The sequence below is a fragment of the Bactrocera dorsalis genome, chromosome 4 (assembly GCF_023373825.1).
Source record: "Bactrocera dorsalis isolate Fly_Bdor chromosome 4, ASM2337382v1, whole genome shotgun sequence".
Lineage (NCBI taxonomy): Eukaryota > Metazoa > Arthropoda > Insecta > Diptera > Tephritidae > Bactrocera > Bactrocera dorsalis.
The window spans coordinates 4,035,386-4,058,816 of NC_064306.1; the positions used below are offsets into that span (position 1 = coordinate 4,035,386).

The 23,431-nt window shown below is 31.0% G+C and overlaps 1 protein-coding gene across 5 annotated transcripts in view; it reads left to right on the plus strand.

Annotated features, from left to right (window-relative positions):
- The window catches only part of LOC105232053 (ELAV-like protein 2), a 76,466-nt gene extending 56,427 nt beyond the window's left edge, over positions 1-20,039 (plus strand). For 2 of the 5 annotated variants that reach the window (XM_049456477.1, XM_049456476.1), the window contains 6 exons: positions 8,697-10,398; positions 11,535-11,579; positions 11,687-11,947; positions 12,184-12,427; positions 13,228-13,272; positions 16,858-20,039. In XM_049456477.1, the coding sequence (XP_049312434.1) occupies positions 10,200-10,398; positions 11,535-11,579; positions 11,687-11,947; positions 12,184-12,427; positions 13,228-13,272; positions 16,858-17,182 (1,119 nt within the window). In that variant the 5' untranslated portion in view covers positions 8,697-10,199 and the 3' untranslated portion in view covers positions 17,183-20,039. The remainder of the gene's footprint in view (positions 1-8,696; positions 10,399-11,534; positions 11,580-11,686; positions 11,948-12,183; positions 12,428-13,227; positions 13,273-16,857) is intronic. The other 3 variants (XM_049456478.1, XM_049456479.1, XM_049456480.1) reach the window with 3 other exon arrangements.
- The last annotated feature ends 3,392 nt before the right edge of the window (positions 20,040-23,431 follow it).

Below are 23,431 nucleotides of genomic sequence, written 5' to 3' on the forward strand. Positions count from 1 at the left end.
CGAAGAGACGACGGCAGAATGCGCAACAAAGTTGCAGACTTGCTGCGGCAGCATAAAACACTCGGGCAGTGTGTGAGGTCAATGAACGCAAGCGGGGAAGCAAAACAATAGTGAGGGGAAAACTCCGAAGGATATGCGAAAAGGAATAAATAAAAGAAATGAAAAATACGTTAGGCACATAAAGGCAGCGCGCGTGTAAGGAAAAGGTGAAAAACAAGAAGTTCTGTGGAAAACACATAATTCTTGCACCAATGGTATGTCAGGAGGATGAAACGATCCTTGAGAACATATGCGAGAAAGTCACAATTAATAAGTGAATAGAATTGCGGCAATACCAAGAAGCAAAGCGGCGAACAAATGAAGTGCATGGCAGTAGAGTTGACGCCAACAACAACAGCGAAGTAAACGCCGTGTGTGTAACGCGAACGTAAACATGGCAAGCGACGGGTGTAAACAAACAACACAAAAGATGATGACACGTCGCAGGGAAGATAAGCACAACAAGGGGATCTAACGGCAGAATGCAAAATGAATAAAGCGCAGTAAAAGAAATTCGAGATAAAAAAATTGAAAGGCTAAAAGAAGTCAGTTAATAGCGACAAAGAAAGGATGTGCGCTCCAAAGAAGTGTGAAAAATCAAACACAAAAGCTGAAGTGACACATAAAAATATTAACGAAAAAGAAAACAAAATGCAGAACAGCATATTTGTTGACTTAACGCTAGCAGATATCAGAAAAGGGGTAAACGCGTGTTGGACTGAGTTGAAATTGCAACAAGGTGCTACATTTTTAGCAAAACAGCCCAAAGGCGGCCACATAATTGCAGTAAAAATAAAATGAAGTCAGCGCAGGAGACAGCAGTCGCGCAAAAAGAAACAAGGAAAATGTGTAAAGAGCAAAGCAAAAAGTCTTAAATGTGGCGTCACTTTGCTGTGCCATAGAAAATGCTGGCTTGGCGTTGTGCATGTGGGGCGGTGGGCTTTGTAATTGACACTTTAGACCGCGTGTTGTGTTTGACCTCATTTTTATGCAACACCTTTGTGCGGTTTTTTCTGTGAGCGCTTTTGGTTTATGTGCAATTTTTCTGTCTTTTGTGAGGAACTTGATGTTGTTTTAGGCTATGCTGCCAATTTTAAGCTAAATTTTGTTTTTATATTTTTTTAATTCTGCTCCTTTGTATGTGATCTCACGTCGAAGCAATACTTGAGAGTGAAAGAAACAGTTTGCAATCTTAGGGACTAGACAATCAAAACAAGAAAAACTTTTTAAATTTTGTGTTTAAAATTTAAGCCTAATAAAAATTTTACTGACAAAAGTGCTTTTAGTTTTATATGGTCCTTTTCACTGATCATTCAGTATGAAAAGATAACCTTTGCTGTTTTAATATTAAAAGTTATTTGCTTCAAAATATTGCATTTATAAGGAATTATACGAAACTTTTGTAAAAATTATATATTGTTCTTATAGAAGCTTAGCAAATTTCTTATTTCTTGAAACTGTTTGAGTCTAAAAAAGATTTAGATTCTAAATTTTAAATTTAGATTCTAAATCTTTTACACCTTTTTTCAAAGTGAAACCCTCTGTTCTAAAATTGAGTTCAATTGAGAATATATTTTTTTACAAATAAATTAAAATAATTTTTCAAAAAGGTGATTCGGAAACGGTAGTAATAAAGATATATTATTTTTAAAATTACATATTACTACTACTATTAAAAAATTATATTTTTTTCGAAAATTTGGAAAAATTAAAAATTTATTAAAAAAAATTAAAATTAATTAAAAATATATTTAAAAAATATAAATAAAATTAAAAATTATTTTTGTTTTTGAAAATTTAAAAATTAAATTTTAAAATAAATTGAAAAAGAAAAATTAATTTTTTAAATTAGTTTTTAATTTTGTTTGAAAATAAAATTTTTATTTTTTTTTAAATAAAATTTTTTGTTTAATTTCAAATTTAATTTTAAAATTAAAAAAAAAAAATTAATTAAAAAAATTAAAAAAAAAATTAATTAAAAAATTAAAAATTAATTAAAAAAATTAAATTAATTTTAAAAAAATTAAAAGTAGAAAAGAGAATTAATTAAAATTTAATTTTTTTAAATTTAAATTAGTTTTTAATAAAAAATTTTTTGTTTGAAAATTTAAAAAAATAAAATTTTTTTTAGTATTTAAGATTAATTAATTTTTTCCTTTTGAAATTTGGAAAAAGTTGTGTTTTTATTAAGATTTGCTCTTAAATAAAAAAATAAGCTTTAAGCTTATCAAAGCTTTTGATAGATTTGTAGTGAAAACCGATCACCAGATGTTTTCAAACTACTTTTTTCATTTATGTTTATTAAAGATTTGTTTTCAAAGCTGCTGTTTTGGCATACGAATTCATAGCACACTCAAAACACTGCCAGCGGCGACGAAACATTGGCAAAAGCACTACAAATAAATGGTTCTTAGAGAGGACTAAGGTGAACTGGGGGTATGAAAGTTTTAATTGCACACGATAACCACACTTGGCTCGATGTATCAAGTGCCACCGACACACGCTGTTTATATGAAATATGTTGTACGTATGTATGTCTGTCTGTCTGCTTGATTGCTTGTAAGCTCGCAGCTGAACAGCCCTTAAATCAACAAATCACGCGCATAAAATGCGATAAGCAGCTTCACTCTCGCACCCTCGCAAATTTATCAAAACGAGATAATTTTTTTTTAGAGCCAGACTTTCGTTCTACTTCCTTTTGCTAGTCACATAGTGACATTTTAAAAAATGAAAAAGAAAAAATCAACTCTTATCAGCTCTATATAGTACTCAGTGCTATTCGCTTATGCTTTTTTTGTGGTAATTAGCTTAAAAAACTATTATAAACAACAAAAGCAACCCTCGTTTTCGGCTGATTTATCTGCATGAAAATCGCATGCGATAGAAATCGGACAAAGCAGAAGTTGTTACAGTTATGAAATGTGTTTTTTCTTTGTGCCATAATTTAAGGTTGCTCTGCTGTTAGTAGATAATGACATAAGCAGCTGCAAATAATGCGAGTTTTTTTCATAAACTCATTTAAATAAATAAATTAGGGTGTGAGTGGGTGCTGGAGGGCATAGAGGTGAAGGGATATTATTGTCATTATCTATCTTCATATATGCATACATATGAATTTTTCCATTCTTCGCAAGCAACCTTCTGTCTCCCTGCTAAACTGTCTGCTAAATACAAAGTCATTAACATTAAAATTGAATTTATTGCTATGTACATAGTGTTGGTTGTTCGTACGCACACTTATTATACATACTGTATGCACATTAAGTCATGCTTTGGCAAGTTATAAATCAGCTCAGCAATTAGTTTTTAGCTCATATATGGGTACGGCGACTTGCTTTTGTTAAATTAAAACATTTATGAAGCTTATGAAGCCTATCCGCAGGAGCTATACTGCTTCCAGCGCGCAAAACTGTTTGAGAGTACGAGTATTTGAATGAAATGATATTTATCTGGTAATATGCTATAAAAATTTGTTTAAAGTTTAAATATTAATTTAAAATATTTTTTCATTTAAAAAAATTTGAAAAAAATTTTTAAATGAAAAAAATTAAAAAAAAAGTTTCTGAAATAAAAAAAAAATAAAAAAATCAAAATCATCAAATTTTCCTTAAAGTTTTAATATTAATAAAAAATAAAATTTCCTTTAAACAAATTTTGAAAATTTTTTGAAATGAAAAATATGAAAACAAAAATTTAAATATTACTTCTGGTAATAAATCATCAAAATTTCTTTAAAGTATAAATATTAATAAAAAATATTTTTTCATTTAAAACAATTTTTAAAAATTTTAAATTGAAAAATATTAAAAAAAAAAATTAATGCAATATCTTTTAACGGAAAATAACCCTAAAATTGTAAACTAATTATTAACTGTAGTGTTTTTGTATTTTTTCATATTTTTTAAACTATTTTTTCTCATAAAAAAATTTAAAAGAAATTAAAAATTTTAAAATAAATGAAAAATTGTTTATGTACTTTCAATATATAATAATTTCTAAATAGCTGAATCAACAAAATTTTAAAAATTCTGATTTTTTTTTTTAAATTTGCTAGAAGAAACCTACTTTATGGTCAAAAAAGTGATTTTGAAGTCTATCCGCAGGCGCTGTATATGTTCTACTAATTTTTAAAAGTTGACACTATATAAATAAATATGTATATATATATATATGTATATTTATAAGCTTGTAAATACATATCTATGATTTATAATCGCTATTCTGCTCGTATTTCTTACGATTACAACCGATTACATAACCAAACAAATAGAAACTATATTTACACATCTTTAAGCATCTTTAAGCATATACTACAAAGGAACATAAATATGTAAATATATACATATGTATGTATGCAAAGGTCTGTCAGTCTGCGGCGCAAGAAATTTATTTAATTTCTCTAAGCAACGGCAATAATGTGCATGCAAGGATATCTCAATCAGGATAACGATCAAATATACATATCTATATATACACTTGTATGTATGTATGTGTGTGCGCTCGTTTGTTTGTTTGTTTGGTCGTTGTGCCGGCAGCCGCGAAAGTCACTGCATCAAAACACGGACAAAGTAGATGTGGTGAGGTCATTGAACTCCGCGCCTAGACACAGCTCAACTGCAGTTATGCATTTTTGTTCAACTGCTAGCGTGAGCGCATGTACATACATATGTGTACGTGTGTGTGTGTGAAGTTTTGTCTATGAAGTCACAGCTGTCGTTGTTGCTGTGGTAGGATTGTTGTAGCATAGCAAATGCAATACGAGCGTTGCAATGAGTGTGAGAGGGAGATGGAGCGAGAGGGAGGAGGCATAAATGCAACGACCAAAGGCGCTGCATATGCGAGTGTGAGCGAGTCAAAGTTGTCGTGTAAAGCGAGCAATCAAATGTGCAAGGACTCTAGCCAGGTATTTTGACTATTTCGATGGCAAAAACAATAGCAACAACAACAGCGCGAAGGGGCAGTCAGAGAATAGACAAAACTTAGCTTAGCAACAAAGCATAGCACGCTATTGTATCATATATCACTGGATTTGTATGTGTACGTGTATGTGTGTGTGCATTTGAACTCATGTTGCATGCAACCCTTCGCTCATACACACGCTTACACCAAAGCAGTTAGGTTCATCCTGCATAAAGGACAACAGTGCTGCTCTAGGCGCTGTTAACGAGCAGTCCAACAACGCAGCAGCTAAGCAAGCGGGTTTGGCAGGCTAGTTGCATGCCACACAGCAATTCTGATTAGAAATCGGATATGGCTGTATGTGTGCGTGTGTATATGCATGATATGTTGTAAACTATGTTGAAAATATGAACGTAAATCAGCTGAAGTGGAAAATTATAATGAAAAACAAAGGAAATTATTCGAATCGGAAAAGGAGCAGCTGTGTAAGGCCTTGTGGCAAGTAGTTGAGGCGAAGTGAAGACGAAATTATTTATTATTACATAAAATTATTAGTATTTTGTTGAAAAATATTAAAAAATCTATTTTAGAACTTAAAAGGTTTGAAAAGCTAGTATTTTGCAATTTTAAAATGCAGAAACTTGAGTAAAACTTAACGAAATAATACGCTGAAAGTCTTTTAAAATACACCAGCTCTACGAAAAAATCAAATTTGATGAAAAAATATGTAATACTTAATAAAAACTTAAGTTAAACTTAAGCAAAACTTAAGCACTTAATAAAAAATTGATTAAAATGGAGCCAATTACATGAGGCTATTGATAGTAAATTTTAATTTTACTTTAATTTAAAAAAAAACTAGCCCGAATTCTTACTATTTGTTAGCAATTAATCATTCTTTCATGAAAAAACACTTAAGAGCTTGTAAATTATTGAAAACTAAGCATCAAAAGAATCGAGGAAAACTTGAAGGAATACTTCACAAAACTAAAAAATTATGTTTTTCGTAGTTTTTTATTTTACACTTATCTAATACTTATCAAAAACTTATATAAGTGCTTAACAAAAAGTTGGAATTAACCATCAAAATTCGAAGAAATGTAATTAAATACTTAACACATTTTTTTTAATTCCTTTTACTTTACTTTTTAACTTAAACTTAATTCAATACTTAACAAAAAATTAAGTGCTTAACAAAAAATTTTAAAATTCTGCGTAAATCATGCTTCACAATAAATTAGAACTAAGCCATCAAAATTCAAAAAAAAAAACTTAAGCAAATACTTAACAAAAACTTAAGTGCTTAACAAATTTTTTTTTTTAAATTCTGCACAAATGGTGTGATATTTATGTGTTTAATTTGTAGCAAAAATTGTTTTTGGAAAATTTAATGGGCGCATTTAAGTCTATATGTAAATGCTGCTTGGCAAAATAAATGCATTCTACGAAAAATTCGAATAAAATTTTTGACTTCTATCAGAATCAATTAACTCTCTCTACATAATATCCTTCCCTGCTGTGCTAAAAATGCAACAAATTTAATTAAAAACCGCCTGTTTTCCAAGCACTTGTGTTTCAAAAGCCGAGGAACAAAAGAAAAACAGTTAAACCGGAAAAAATGCCAACAAAGCAAATGAAATGAAATCTATCTGTGAATTAGTGAATTACTTCCCGACAATTGCACAAATATACTGCGCTGCCAGAGTCACAAAATACACGGAAAGAAAAAAATATATCGCCAACAACCACAAACAATGGGAAGACTTGCAACTAACTGCATTTGTGGCACAAAAACAAAACACACAAAAAAAACAAAAACAAAAGAGACAAAAGCGCACACTGTTGGCATTGTGTGCCAGCGCTGGCGCTAAAGTCATAATCCGCATATGCTTAAAACAAAAACAAAAAAAATCGAAAACAAAAAAACAACAGCAAAAAAATGATAAATAAATAAAAGAGGGTTTCTACGCGGTCGCGCAGTCGGTGATTTTTAAGGGTTGTTATTTAACCCGAACAACTTGCTGCACACATACACACATATATGAAGCATAAAAAGTTGATTAATACCCATGTGGGCACTAATATCGCCCAAACGCATATGTCAGTGCATACCCCCCACCACCGTTCGCTCCTCCACTCATTTAATTACATCTTTTGCCGCGGGATCTCCCACTGGGCTCTACGCAGTCTGCTTTGCGCCCTGATAGCCCGTATTGCATTACACTTGCCGATGCTGTTGTTGTTGATTAAATATGCTTATGCCTGTGTACTTACGGTGTGTTGGTGTATGTGTATACTTGTCCAAGTGCATATATTTTCTGATTGAGCACTTCTTGAAAGTCATGATGGAACGTTTATTTCCACTTCAATGTTGGCAAACAATTTGATCAATTGTTAATTATATTAAAAACAGTAATTACACATGTGTACTTACATGTGTGTTTGTGGGTAGGTAGATTAGCGGAGGTTGGTGTTAGGGGCCTACATTGGACTTGTGGTAATACAAAATCGCAAGAAATTAATTTATTTGAGACAACTATTTTACGGTACTCTCACTAGAAGTATGATTACTTTTTGAATTACTTGAAAATATCATTAAAATGACCTAAATTTACTTTTTTTAAACAAAACTATTACGTTGTGTTTGAAAATTTTACGATTTTGCAGTAAGTTATTGTTATAATTACCGCTAGAGTTTCCATTACAATACCATTACCTTAAGTAACATATTTTTTGTTTACTTTTTGCATAATAATACAACATTGCAGTAATTTTCTAGATTCGAAATAAATATTTAACAATACTCTTACTGCAATTAACAATTACATACCATTACTTTTTAAATTACTTTGTAAAACCCAATAGAATTACTTCAAATATTATTATTTCCGATGTTATTGCAAATATTTGATAGTATTCGAATATTTAACGAATTTACGATAATTTTTTGTTATAATTACTGCTAAACTTTTCATTACATTACCATTACTATGAGAAAAATGCTCATTTATTACTTTTCATTACATTACCATTACTATAAGCAACACTTTTATTGCATACCTTTTTTGACTTCAACATTAAAGAAGATTTGCAAAAATTATATTTTATTATTATAAGTACCGTTATTATTTTCATTACATTACCATTACTGTGTAAATCTTTCAGAAGTGCTAAAGTTCACATACATTATAATTACCATTACTTAGGCAATTATTAAAAGGAGCGCAAATATTTTATTACTATTATAATTACCATTACTTAGGCAATTATTAAAAGGAGCGCAAATAGTTTTACCAATATCACAACACGTTTAATTATCATTACCAAAATGATTACCAATATCATTACAATAATGATTACCATTACTGAGACAATTATTAATAGCTTCGATGCGGTATTTAGTTATTGCCACCTTCTGCCTAAATTAAATGTATATACTCTCTTCTTTTGTCCTTATAAGGGTAGAATTACTACTTAAATACAAATACTCAAACCAATATTACTGCACATTATAATTATCATTACTAAAATTATGGTTAATACCAATAATGTAATTACCATTATAAACAAATACCATTACTAAGGCTATTACAAACACCATTACAATAATAATTACCATTGCTAAGGCAATTACAAATACCATTACAATAATAATTACCATTGCTAAGGCAATTACTAATACTGTAGGGTGCCACTTCTTGCTTAAAACAGAAAAAAATATTTAGTTCGCAGCTAATTTTATTCTATTCTCTTTACAGATTGATTATTTCAACGTGAGCGCAATCGTGCAGTTGTCAAAAAGGGAGTAGAAACTCTGTGAGTTAGCAAAATCAAGAGAGCGGCGAAGTAAATCGAGATCCAAGAGAATCTTGCAAATCTACACCACCAAATAAAACCAACTATACTAAACTAAAGAGAATAGTAGCAGAGCAAAACAAATATCCATAAAAAGGAGCTAACGAATAATCATATTAAATTTATACAAAAGAGAATATAAAACCAACAGTTTATAACAACAACAATATATATATATATATCTATATATAAATATAAAAACGTGACATACAAATACCAATGTTCCATAAAGCACCAGCAGATCAAGAGAGCAACAGCACCAACAGCAGCAGCAGCAGCAGTTAAGAGAGAAAAAGAGAGAGTAAAGCGAGAACTTAATACAACATAAAAGCAAATTTTTAAATAAAATCTTAGTGAGCGGAGAATATAAATTATATAAAAATATAAATATTGCTGTCTTTTTGCATTTTTGCAATTTTATAAAAAACAAAAACAAATAATAAAAAAGCAAATATTATAATATATATATATATATATATACTTACAAAGGCGAATCAATACACGAACAATCCTTTGAGAAGCAGAGATACACACTTAACGAACATAAAGAATCATTAGCAAAATTTACTCTTTTAACTTAAACAACAACAACTAACTAAAGAAAAACCAAAAAGAAAAAATCATTGAAAAATCAATTTTACTAAAAAGAAAAATTTTAGCGAAAGAAACTCATAAACACACATACAAAGAAACGCGCGTAAAACGATCGTAGTTGATCTAAAACCCATACACCAAGCAGCAACGCAGAGCGAAAGCTACCAAAAACGCACGAAAGCTCAAAGTGGCCACAAGCGAAAGCTCCACGCCAACAACACAGTGTAAAGTCTTCTAGTCAAAAACAAAAAAAAAAAAAAACAAGCAAAAAAGTAAATAAATAAGCAAAGCTAAAACTATTTGCAATTTGTGTAAAGATAATTTTTAGCGAAAGCTTACTTAAACTAACTTACATACTTACTTACTTACTTACATACTTAATTTCCAACGGGACTTGTGCAAAGCGCAATCAAAGCTCTTATAAAAGAAATATTTAAATTAAATTAAATTAAATTTAAGCGACATTTAAACAAGCAGTGAGACTAATTACTAAGCAACAACAAATCATTCATACAAATAAAGCAACAAAGCGCTAAGCAAACAGTACAGTTAGATAGCCAGGCGAACGCAAGTGCATAGTTCGAAAGCGAGAAAGTGCGTGTGTAGGCAGATCATAGATCGTGCGCTAACAGCAAGGAAGTTAAACGAGTAAGAGAGAGAGAGAGCACGCGTTCGAGCGCACACAACCGTTGAGAGCGAACTTCAAAATTACGCCCCAAAAGCAAGCAAGCGCCGCAACAACAGCAGCAGCAGCAGCAACAACAACAGCCGTTAATAAAAAGCAAACGCCACAAGCAAGCACCGGCAAGAAAATGACCAACGCCATGGATATCGTGAAGAATGGCAGCGCCAATGGCTCCGTCGATGGCAGCTCGGATGAGTCGCGCACCAACTTGATTGTGAACTATTTGCCACAGACAATGACGCAAGAGGAGATGCGTTCGCTCTTCTCGAGCATTGGCGAATTGGAGAGTTGCAAGCTTGTGCGCGACAAAGCCTCAGGTAATTTGGGTAAATATGCAACTTTTTTCACACTAATTATTCTGTAAGTAAAAGCACTTAAGTTGCGCTTAAGTGAAGCTTTAACACAAGTTGTGTAATCACTAGCGGCAGCAAATGTAGAAACCGGCGTAAAATCCGCGTAACACACAAATTGTGCTTAAGCTAAGTTTATCTAGATTTCATATATTCAAGCGCAACTTAAGTAATACTTAGCTATTTAGTATTAACGTAACTTGGGTGCTTGAGTTACAAATTTCTAGTTTTTTGTTCATTCATTTATAGTTCAAATTTAAACTAATTCAGGGAAACTTAAGCTTTATTTAACCAAAACTTAAGCACTCAAGTAAGTTCAGTTTAAATTTTTTTTCATTAGCTTCAAAAAAAAAAAACCAAATAAATACTTATGTGAAACTTAAACTTTTACTTAACAAAAACTTAAGCACTTAAGTAAGTTTAATTTAAGTTTTCCTTCATTAGCTTCAGCAGAAAAAAAAACAAATACAATTAAATACTCAAGTGAAACTTAAGCTTTATTTAACCAAAACTTAAGCACTCAAGTAAGTTCAATTTGAGTTTTCTTTCATTAATTTCAGCAAAAAAAAAACATATATTATAAAATTAAGGACTTACGTGAAACTTAAGCCGTACTTAACGAAAACTTAAGTACTTAAATAAGTTTACTTTTTTCGTTCCTTAATTTAAACGAAACTTAAGCTTTAAAAATTAAAATAAAATAGTCCAGTGAAACTTAAGTTTTACTTAGCCAAAACTTACGCACTTAAGTAAGTTTTCTTTCATTACCTTCAACAAAAAAAAAAACAATTACAATCAAGTACTTAAGTGAAACTTAAACGTTTCGTAAACAAAACTTAAGTACTTAATTGAGTTTTCTTTTTTCTTTCCTTAATTTAATCGAAATTTAAGCTTTGCTTGAGTACTTAAGTAAATTTTATTTGAGTACAGTAGAGGATATATTATTTATGTACTTAATTCAATGTTACTTTTGTTAAACTTAAGTAAAAAAAAATTAGCTACTTTTGTCAAACTTCGAAAAGATTTATTAACTTTTCTTCTAAAAATTAACTAGTTCGTAATTTGTAGCGTAAAAATATTAATTTAAATTTGTTATTTAATAATTTTTACAGTGTTGCCAGCTTCGTTGACCGCACTCAATCCGGCATTGCAGCAAGGTAAGCTACCGCTTTAATTCGGCAACATTTGATAAGCTCAAGCCTATAGAATTATATTTCAATCCTTTTAACGTCTCTCACTATCTCTCTCTCTCTCTCCGCTGCAGTCGGCCAAAGCTTGGGCTACGGTTTTGTTAACTATGTACGCGCCGAGGATGCTGAGAAGGCCGTCAATACATTGAATGGCTTGCGTTTGCAGAATAAAGTGATTAAAGTATCATACGCCCGTCCAAGTTCGGAATCAATAAAGGGTGCTAATTTGTATGTATCGGGTCTTCCCAAAAATCTATCACAACCAGACTTGGAGGCACTATTCGCATCATATGGCAAGATAATTACATCTCGTATACTCTGTGATAATATTTCTGGTGAGTAAAGCCTTTAATATACACAAGTAAGTTAGACAGCAGAGCACTGTGAGAGCTTTTATATACTTAAGTTGATACACACACCATTTTATGGCGCTCAAGACAGTGCAGTCATCAACCATGCGCTGTTTTAACTTAGACACCTACCGTTGCTGTCACTTTAAACGCTCTCTGCCAACTCTGCTGTATTTTTTTCACAGTAAAACATAATTAAAATTCCGTTTTGCCTTGCATAGGTCTATCGAAAGGTGTCGGTTTTATACGTTTCGACCAACGCAACGAAGCCGAGCGCGCTATACAGGAATTAAATGGTAAAACGCCCAAAGGTTACACCGAACCAATAACTGTTAAATTTGCCAATAATCCCAGCAATAGCGCCAAAGCTCAACTCCCACCACCATTGGCCGCTTATCTGACACCACAAGCGGCTGCCGCAACGCGTCGTCTCGCTGGCGCACTGCCATCGGCTGGACGTATAAGGTAAGTGTCAACAAGCGAAAGCTTAGGAAAGTTCGAAATTTATTGTAGACAATGTGAAAAACTTTGTGCAAGCGTAAATACATAGTATGACAAGGTGCGCGTACCAGTTAGTTGCGCGTGCGCGAGCTTTTAAGTGCAGCTGAGCGTAGTAAAAGCTACAAAGTGTGAAAAAATTACTGCTATGAGTTAGCAGCGCAATTTTTTCTATGGAAAATAGCGATAAGCGCCAATTTATTTCATTTAAATTACTTTCTTAGTAAAGCGCTAGTTTAGCCAAGTCAAGCACCAAAGCGTTTTTTGCAACTTTAAAGCCCTTTTTATAACCTCAAATAACCGGTTAAATCGAAACTTCTAATTTGGTACTTCAAATTTTAATTTCACTCAAACATATATTATTTTAAATAAAGAATAGCTTCAAATATCAAGCTCACTATTGTTTATTTTTTCATATAGTTTTTGATTCCGTATTTTCCTCACAGAGTCTAGCTGTATATTATTTCTGGAAATGTGAACAAAACCATACAAAAAGTACTTCCAAACACATTTTTCAATTAAAAAAAAAAATCAGAAATTAGAATTATTTAATAATTTTTTTTTCAAACAAAAAAAGAAAAGTTTGCGACCTTTACGAAATTGAAACGATCTCAGCAGTCATACTAACCGCAACTTTTTTTCGCTACTATTGTTTTTACTAAAACCGTACTCATTTAATTTTTCCTTCTTTATGTTTTTCTTTTTCTTCTAATTTTGTGGAAAAAAAATAATAATATTGACCGAAAAACTACCGATTTCGTTTTTAGCATTGGAAAAAGCCCGATGTTAGCCATTAACAAGGGTTTACAAAGGTGAATAATTTTTGTTATTATTAAAATATTTATATTTTTATGAACCTTTGTTTCAACAAATTGCAACTGTGTGTAGAAAAGTAAAAACAAAAACGAGATTTGTGTGAAAAAAAAATATTTTTTTTTTTATAAAAATTATGAAAATAGAAAGTTAAATTTAAAATTTCAAAGGCAGTTTAATTTTTATTTTTAATTTTTCTATGTTATTTGACACACTAAAAGGTTTTCAATTTCCAATTTTATTTGACACACTAAAAAGTTTTAAATTTGAAGACTTATTGTGGTAACTTTAATCTAAAAACAAAGTAAATGTGACGAAAAATTTTTTAAAAAATGTTTTAAAAAAATTTAAGCTTTTACATATTTTTTCTGATATGGTAACTCTAATTTAAAAAAAGTAAATATTAAAAAAGTTTAAAAAAATTAAAGCTTTTACATATTTTTTCTGATATGGTAACTCTAATTAAAAAAAAGTAAAGCTTTTACATATTTTTTCTGATATGGTAACTTTAATTTAAAAAAGTAAATATTAAAAAAGTTAAAAAAAATTAAAGCTTTTACATATTTTTTTTTCTGATATGTTAACTCTGATTTAAAAAAAGTAAATATTAAAAAAGTTTAAAAAAATTTAAGCTTTTACATATTTTTTCTGATATGGTAACTCTAATTTAAAAAAAAATTAAAGCTTTTACATATTTTTTTTTCTGATATGTTAACTCTGATTTAAAAAAAGTAAATATTAAAAAAGTTTAAAAAAATTAAGGCTTTTACATATTTTTTCTGATATGGTAACTCTAATTTAAAAAAAATTAAAGCTTTTACATTTTTTTCTGATATGGTAACTTTAATTTAAAAAAGTAAATATTAAAAAAGTTTAAAAAAATTAAGGCTTTTACATATTTTTTCGGATATGGTAACTCTAATTTAAAAAAAATTAAAGCTTTTACATTTTTTTCTGTTATGGTAACTTTAATTTAAAAAAGTAAATATTCAAAAAGTTTGAAAAAATTAAAGCTTTTACATATTTTTTGATATGGTAACTCTAATTTAAAAAAAAAAATTAAAGCTTTTACATATTTTTTCTGATATGGTAACTCTTATCTAAAAAAAAAGTAAATATGACGAAAATTGTATTAAACATATTATTTAAAATTAAAGCTTTGACAGATTTTTTTCTTAAGAGGTAACTCTAATCTGAATAAAACAGTAAATTTGACATCAAAGAACTACCAAAACATTTTGCAGATGTGCTTGCTTTCAATGTTAATGCAGTAAATTTTGCCCTTAAATTTTTGTCAGTGTATCATTAGCTCTGAGAAATTGAATTTAATTTGCTATAATTGTACTAGTAATTAACTTTTCCCCTTGGCTTTCGACTGTCACCGCTCTATAACCTTAAATTTTGCGTTCCTGCCTTTCAATAATTACACTGTATTATACTAAATGTGTGTTCTTTTCGGTTTCTGGGTGGTTTTTTTTAGTTAAAGTTTTGCATTTCGCTCTCATACAAAGTATTTTGAAAACGTAGGACTTTACAAAATTTTCTTCTTAAAAACACATTTTCATCTTGTATAATAGCATATTTACACTTTTTTTTGTATTAATTTTATTTTTTGTTTTTTTTTTTTCTAAATTTGGTTTTTTGTTTTTGTATTTAAACAGAAATTAATTAAGTTAATAAAATTATGTTTTTATTATTTTTTTATTTTAAAAAATTATGTTTTTAATATTTTTTTATTTTTAAAAAATATTTTTGAATTAAAATGTTTAAATAATATTTATGAATTAAGAAAAACGTTATAATTTTTTTTTTAATTTTAATTCAAAAATATTTTTTAAAAATAAAAGTGTTATATCTCTTTTTTCGACAATTTTTAACACTGTTGCTGTATGTACTTGTTGTTTTAACTGTTTACACTCACTAATTGCATTTAATTTATAATAAATTATTAAAAGAAAGGCATGAAAAGATTTGTGTGATTTAAGAAATTGTAATTTATTTAAAAAATGTTTAAATATTTCATTTATTTTAAATAATAGAACCGCTCGGCAGGGTTGCATAGTATATAGTATATCTAAAAAATCAATTAAAGAGAGTATTTTTATGTTTAAAGAGAACAATCTATAAGAGAGCGTCAACTTTTTGGAAACAGCGCACGACGATGCTCAGCTATTTATATTATATTTATCTAGTTTTTATATTATTTATTTATTTTTTATATTATTTGTTAATTTTTTTTTTATTAAAAACTATTTTTTTTATTTAAATTATTTATTTTAATTTAAAAAAATGTATACAAAAATCTAATTTCAATTATTGGAAAACCTGTCAAAGAAACGTATTATGTGAGAAAACTATCCAGTTAAGAGCAAATACTGTATAAAGAGAGAGAGAGAGAGGGATAAAGAAATATTAATAGAAAATGAGAAATTAATAAAAGTAGCAATTCTTGTAAAAATTCAAAAAATTACATATTTTTTCTGCTAAATACTCAGGAATAACTCTTAAACCCATTTTTCTCTACGAAAATCTCAAGAGAGTGCCGTTTTAAATATAAATTCAAGCTTGAGCAAAATTCTACTCGGCTTTTCATTACACAAAAATTTCAATTTTCGGCTTTTCGATTACAAAAATAGAAAAGAAAAACGAAGAGATAAAATAGAGATAGAGAAAAGAAAGAATAGAGCGTAAAAGCGCTGAAATCGAGCACTTACGAATGGCTCTGAACAAATCCTTCATAATTGAAAATAGATTTTTATCAGTGAAAAGTTAAAGATTAATATTAAAAATTTGAGCGCGCGAACTATATTTTCAGTAGTGCTTTTAAGTCGCTCTATCTGTCATATATTGAACTAACGAATTGCTCTCCAAGCACTAGTGAGCTTCAAATGAGTGCAGCAATCTACTTTGCTGGCTGCTTCTCTCTTAATAAATATGTCTCTTGACTGACTCTCTATCTACGCTTTATCAACTCCATATAATTTGCGCTACCGTCGCCTTTTTGCGCTCCCACCACATGTTTTCCAAGTTCACCTAAAAGCTCTTAGATTTATTATTAGTTTGCTCACTAATACTCATTTGAATTTTCTGCTCACTGAAATGCTAAATATTAATTAAATATGCCAAATGTAATTATTTTTATTACCTTCTTTACTTTTTATTTTCTTATATCTCCTTTTATTACCTTATGACCAATTTGTTCATATTCTATTATAGTTGCTCTCTTTTCTAATTTAGAAGGTTGAACACTCCAAAGCTTACCACTCATGTTTTCACTCATTCTTAATCTCATATTCAGTTGTTTTATACCAAAATATTTATATTAATCTTTATTTACGCAGAGTATCAACTTTCTCTCAACGAACTCAGCATAAGAAAAACTAAAAAAAAAAATAAAAACAAATTATTTATGTATTTTTCTCGTAGTCTATAAAGTGAAAAACTCAAAAGCGCTCACTGCGTAATGTATTTAAAACACGCGCGCTCATTTGTTCTGAACATAAACTAGCTAACTCTCAATATATTATACTGATCTTGTACTCTCCCTCTCTCTCTCTTTCTCACAATTTTTTTTTCGGATTTAGATACTCACCATTGGCTGGTGATCTCTTGGCCAATTCCATTTTGCCCGGCAATGCAATGACCGGCTCCGGCTGGTGCATATTCGTTTACAACCTCGCACCCGAAACGGAGGAGAATGTCTTGTGGCAGCTGTTCGGCCCATTCGGTGCCGTCCAATCGGTCAAGGTTATACGTGATTTACAGACGAGCAAATGCAAGGGTTTCGGCTTCGTGACCATGACGAATTACGACGAAGCGGTTGTGGCAATACAATCACTCAACGGTTATACACTCGGCAACAGGGTGTTGCAAGTTAGCTTTAAGACAAATAAAACCAAAACCGCTTAAGTGAGCTTGAGTGGTGTTAAGAAGAAGAAGCAAAACAACAGCAACTATAAGAAAAACAGCAAGAATGTGAAGGAAAATGAAAGAGAAGGCAAAACGGCGGTAGTGAAAGAGAACGGGAGCGCAAGCGCAAGCAAAGTGTTGATGAAAGAGAAATAGAGCGTAAGCGCAAGCAAAGCTTTTGTTGACGCGCGCGCTTACGTGAGCGCAAAAATATGTGAGAAAAAGAGCTGAAGTTGAGACCGTGAAATTAGCGAAAGGAAAGCAGGATGTATAAGCATGAAGTGTAAGCAACAACCAGTAAACACCGCAGTTCAACTAAACGACAGCAAAAAAGTTAAAAACATGCAAAAAAAAATATATAAAAAATTTACATAAATTATATACACATATTATATATGAAGCTGTAGTTATGTGTGCAGGAGAGACAGTTGAAAAATATTAACTATACAAAAAGTGTTGAAAATGAAATTGAGATTTACCACTAGTCACACAAAAAATTAAAAAAAACAAAAACAAAAATATTTTTCATTGAAGAAAATTAGTAAAAATTATAAGTTGTGCAAAATTAAATTTAGTTTTGTAGTATTTATTGAAATTCGAAAATTTGTTAGCAAAAAATGTAAGAGAAAAATACGAAAAACGGAGCAGAGAACGGCATATGGCAAAAGGGAGTAGGGAAAGCGTGAAATTGTCTGCACAACGCAATGCTTTCTAGCAATATTTTTTTGTGTGTTCAAGCGAGCCGAAAGTAGTTGAGCGTGAGCGCGAGATAACAGCAGCAGCAAGTGCAAAAGCTTCGCCATAAATAGTGAGCGGCCAAAAGGGTTAAAAGAGCGCAGAAAATAAACCAGCGTGAGCAATGAAAGAGCACAGCGACGCTGTTAATTGGTATGAAGCAAAAGCTTTGCATGGCAACACCCAATCAACACTGGCACAAATAGTTTAACACAAAAATCAACCCTGAAAATATTCAAAAGAAAAATGGAAATTCTCAAAACCTAAAGAAAGGGACATAAAAATAATATGAAAATAAAAATAAAGCAACAAATAATTCTCAAACTCATCGTATAACTACTTATGCATATATATAAATATATATTTATTACTTATTATTAACTATTATAATTAAATAACTTAAAATTATTATGTGGAAAATATTTAAGCAAAATTTATTTAAACAAAATACTTAGTCACACTTGTAAACCCACTTTTTAAACTAATTACTTAATTGTACTTAATTAAATTGTATTTGTATTTGTATTTGTCTATCATATTATATATATACATAAACACACATATATATATATATATAAATTTATGAATTTTCGTAATTAATTAATTTATTAATTTCGTAGTTTCAAAACAAAAACAAAAAAATGCTGAGAAAAAATACTTAAAAATCTAATTATTATAAATTCATATATTAATTATTGCATGAAACATAAATAATGAGCGAAAAAATAAAATAAAACATAATAAACAGACATACACACACACAAAGTAAAGCAACCGATACGCATATTTTACAGCATAAAATATTTATATAATAACAGTATCAAAACAAAAACAAAAAACCAAACAAATAAAAATATACATACAATACATAAATAAAATAAAATACAAAAAAAAACAAGCTATTTGCTATTATTAAATTAATTATTATTATTATTATAAATTTATTAATTGATATTGCCATGAAATTAACTAAATAAATGTGTGAATTATTTGAAATTTTAAAACCGAGTGCAAATTACATCTAGATGGCAACCACGCGCCACGTGCGCAACACTGATTGGCTATAGCAATTGTGGAGTGTGAGCGATTAGCATAGCGGATAGAGGAGGGAAGCAGCAAGAGTGTGGCGAGAGTGAGAGGCAGAACGAAAGCGAGAGTGAGAGAAACAGAACGCAAGGTGGTAGAAGGAAAAAGATAGAAAGAGAGAGGAGAAGAAAAGCAGAAGTGGTGAGCGAAAAGAGCGAGAGAACGAGAGAGAGCTACAGTGTTGGCAGGAGTTAAAGTGCAAAGGAGAGAAGAAGAAAGAAGTTGTAGTGAAAGTAAAAGAGAGGAACATGAGGCGTTAGAATGCAACAGAAATAAACAGAAAGCGCAGCAGTTTGATCGTGATAAAAAGCAATGAGAGCAGAGCTTTGCTTAAATAAATATAACAGCTGCACAATATAGACGCTGAGAGTGCTGATTGAGAGTTTGGAAAGCTGGTGCAGTGGCATGTAAAAGCTAGTAATAGCAAGGCGGTGATAGTGAAGCAAATTGCACCTGAAGTGCACGCAGCAATTGTTGTGGCGTGAATAAAACATTTTCAAGCGAGTGCGAGTGATTTGAGTGCGAAGTGTACTGAAACAGGTAAGAGCAAAACAATATTGGCGAAATCCGGGCAGTAAAATCAGGAAAGCTGGAGAATATATTTTGTGTAATGATTCAGTAAAGTTTCACACCCAGCAGCTGAACAAAACTGTACGCAGAACTCTACAAAAACGATCAGCTGTTACGTTAGCAAATGCAGAATGCACCAAAGTGTTGCTGTTACTGGCAAAAGCTTTCGTGTTTCCGCCCATTTGTCGCTTTTTGTTGAGATCTGTCGCGTTTTTTGGCGCGCTTTCGTTCGCGCTTTCATTGGCGCTTCTCTCTCTCTCTCTCTCTCTCGCCCTAATGTGAGGCTGCGTGTTTTAGCTTAGAGATCATCTTTTGGGTTTAGTGCTGTTTGAGAGCTTTCATTATTTACACACTTTACTTCTCTCACTCTACACTAAATATGAATCACAACTATTTATAGTTAATCAAATGCGATCAATGTTTTAAAAAAATAACCAGCAAATTTTTATTAAAATAAAATATTAAAATTAATATAAATAAATAGTCAAAGAAAAAATAATATGTATGAATGTTTTCGTAAACTATAGATTCTTTTAGTTGTCACTTCACGCTTACTAATGAAAATTAAGTAGTAGAAATGTGTATGAAAAAAGTTACAAAAAATGAGCATAAAAAATTTTATATTAGAAATTATTATTAAACAAATCAATGTTATATCAAATATGAAAGAACTTCTAAGAGCACCAAAGAAAAACTAAGAGCTAAAATTAATTTAAATTATTCGTTCCAATAAGTGAGTATAAATTATGAATTAGCATTATTAAGTGAAATATGAAAATAAAATCATAACGTGAAGTATTAGGACGAAGCCGTAAGGAAGTCAAAACTAAAACACCAACTTTGAATATTATAAAAAGTTTTTTTAAAAAGTACTTATATAGTGAAATTTAATAAAAAAAATATGAACAAAATTCACAAAAAAATGAAAAGAGCGCTGAAAGCTGTTATTGGAGTGAGAGTACGCTTATAAATGAAGAGTAGAGAAAGAAAGGACATTTTAAGAAGTAGAAGCGAGAAAGAAAAGTAAAAGTAAGAAGAGTACGCGGAGATCTTATAAAGAGCAAGCAAAGTAAAGTCAAAACCAGCGGTTAGTAAGAGTGACGAGGTAACAGCAAGATTAAGAGAGCATACCGAATTGTAGGTAGCTAACCGCTGAGTATGGTGTGAAGCTGTTAAGCAAAGAACTGAAAAGTTAAAACGTGCATTTCTAATTAAAGGGGCGTGAAATGTGAAAGGCATTTAAAATAAAAACAGAAAATTGGCTAAAACGTATTTAGAATATGACATTTTTTATAAAAAAAAATAGCTAGAAGAGAGAATCGTAGGGAAAGAATGTTAGAGTATCGAGCCGGAAAGAGTGCGGAAGAGAAGCGCAGTACAGTGAAAGTAGAGTGAGTTGTAAAAATGCGGTTGAAAGCAGGCGGGCGATTGCAATAACAAAATATTAAGATAGCAAAAAATTAAAAACGAAAATCAACAACTAATGGCAATATTTTCGGAGGTTGAGGCATTTAGTAGCACAAATCCATGCATAAGCAAAACGAAAAGTACTAGTACATGGAAACACAGTACATAATACGAGTATTTAAATGCAAATGCATACAATAAGCCAAATTTTATAAGTGCAGGCGCGCTAATAGCGAAGCATGAGTGTATAGCAGCAATGCCTGAAATGTGACAACAGCGCATTATACAGTATTAACTGAAAAGTGGCAACAGCGCATTACAGTAATTTTAACTGAAAAGTGGCAATGGCGCAACAACATACAAACCATCAAAAAAAGAGTTTAAAAGCAGAAACAATTAACAACAAAGGTGAGTTGGTATAGAGTGTGCTGCGGCTGTTGTAGGTGAGCAGGCAGAGCGCACAGTTGAGAGGAGAAAATGTCAGGTAGGGTATTTTTATATTGAAGTGCAAAAAATGGTTAGCAAGTGTAGAAGGAGAGTTCATATGTTGAAGAAAGTGAGCAAGCTGATATGAATAGGTGAGCGTAGCATATACCAAGAGAGAGTACGAGTGATGGAGAGACATTTTATAAGAAAAAATATGGTGTGTTACTCGACTAGCGATGAAACGGCGTACGTCTCGGTCAGCTTATTACACAACAGCCGATCGGCGCATGCCACTCAACCGCTCACCCCAATTCTGCCGAAAAAACGATAGCCACAAATATATATCAACAAGTACACGCATACTTAGCTTTATATCACGCTTGTGTAATGTGTAGGCAATGCGCTCATGTAGGTGCTAATCGAAAATGTGTTTTTAAAAAGCTCACTAATCATACATTCATCTACATAGTATATATTATATCGAAAATTATCACACATTTACATGCATGTATTTTATGTAATCAATGTTGAGACAGTAACGAATCGAGATCGATCATATTTTTGCGTGTATATCAACAATAAAAACAACAATACATACTATATATAACGGTCAATATGATTGATATTTAATTGTTTACAAATAAAAATAAGCGAAAGCGCGTAAAAATAATAATAAAAATCACCCTCATGCACATAAGCAACTAAAAAATGTTAATCATAGCATCGGACTTGGATCGCATACCGATTAAAAATTATTCAAAACTTATTACACACATTCGTATAAATGTCATAAAAATTTGATGTGCTCATTATTGCTGCGAGAGAAGAGAAATCGTAAACTCAAACTAATCATTTACTAAATCACTATTGTTAAAACTCAATATGCGCCACTGTAGACAAGCAGAAACATATGTAGACTAGACGAGAACCGCTATATGCGTGAGTGTATTGAGTGTCAGCTTATATAAAATGTTTTTCCCATGTCAGATACATATACATATAACGTGTGTTTAACCAATCAGTAGCATGAAAAAATATAAATAACTGTTATGCATAACTGTAAACAAACGCACACGCAAAAATAACCAATAAAATAAGGTGTGTGTCCAGGATAGCGAATAAATGTGAGCGGGTAGGTGTATTGGCTAAGGTAGTTGAGAGAGCGAGAGAGTGTGAGGCAGATAAAGAGGAAATGAGGAGTGTAACTGATGAGACAAAGGTGGAGGGGAATGAAAAATAGCGTAGAAGTTGAGAGAGAGAAATAATTTAGCGAAAAAGCGGTTGTAAAATAGCAAAAAAATAAGGATATGTAAAGAGACAAGTTAAAGCTTAGAGAGTAGATGGTTGAGGAAAGGTTAATAAGGAAGACAGAGTTTCTGTAAGTTGGCAGAAATTGAGATCGTATTTGAGACAAGTTAGTTTAAGGGTGTTTGCTATATGAACGTAAGTGTTGAAGGAATGGCAGGAGTGAAACTGGCAGGACAGAGATTATTGGTGAAACAAATGTATTAAAAGAAAATGCAGAGATTGTTGAAAAAATAATGGCAATAAGCTTTAGTTTCCTACAAATTTGTGGAGAAGCCAAAAACAGTAACGGAAAGATGAGATTTGAGAAATAATAACTAAAGAAGGTGAGCGTTGCAAAATTTGAAAGAGGTGATGGGGATTGAAAATATAAAAATGGCGATATGCGATATTAAAGGAATAGTTAGAGCAGAGACAATTAGTAGATAAGTGGTGAGCTAGAATACAATGACATGTATGTGGGGTGAAAGAGAAGAGAAGTTATGAGAAGAGAAAAGAAGAGAAGAGAAGAGAATAGGAGAGAAGAGAAGAGAAGAGAAGTAAAGGAGAGATGAGAAAAGGAGAGAAGAGAAGGGAAGAGAGGAGAAGAGAAGAAAAGAAGAGATGAGAAAAAAAGAAGAGTGCAGAAGATAAGCTAAGACATGAGAAGAGTAGGGAAGGGCAGAGAATAGAGTTAGAGGAAATGAGCTGCATAAGAGCGTAAGAGCTTATCTAGTGAAG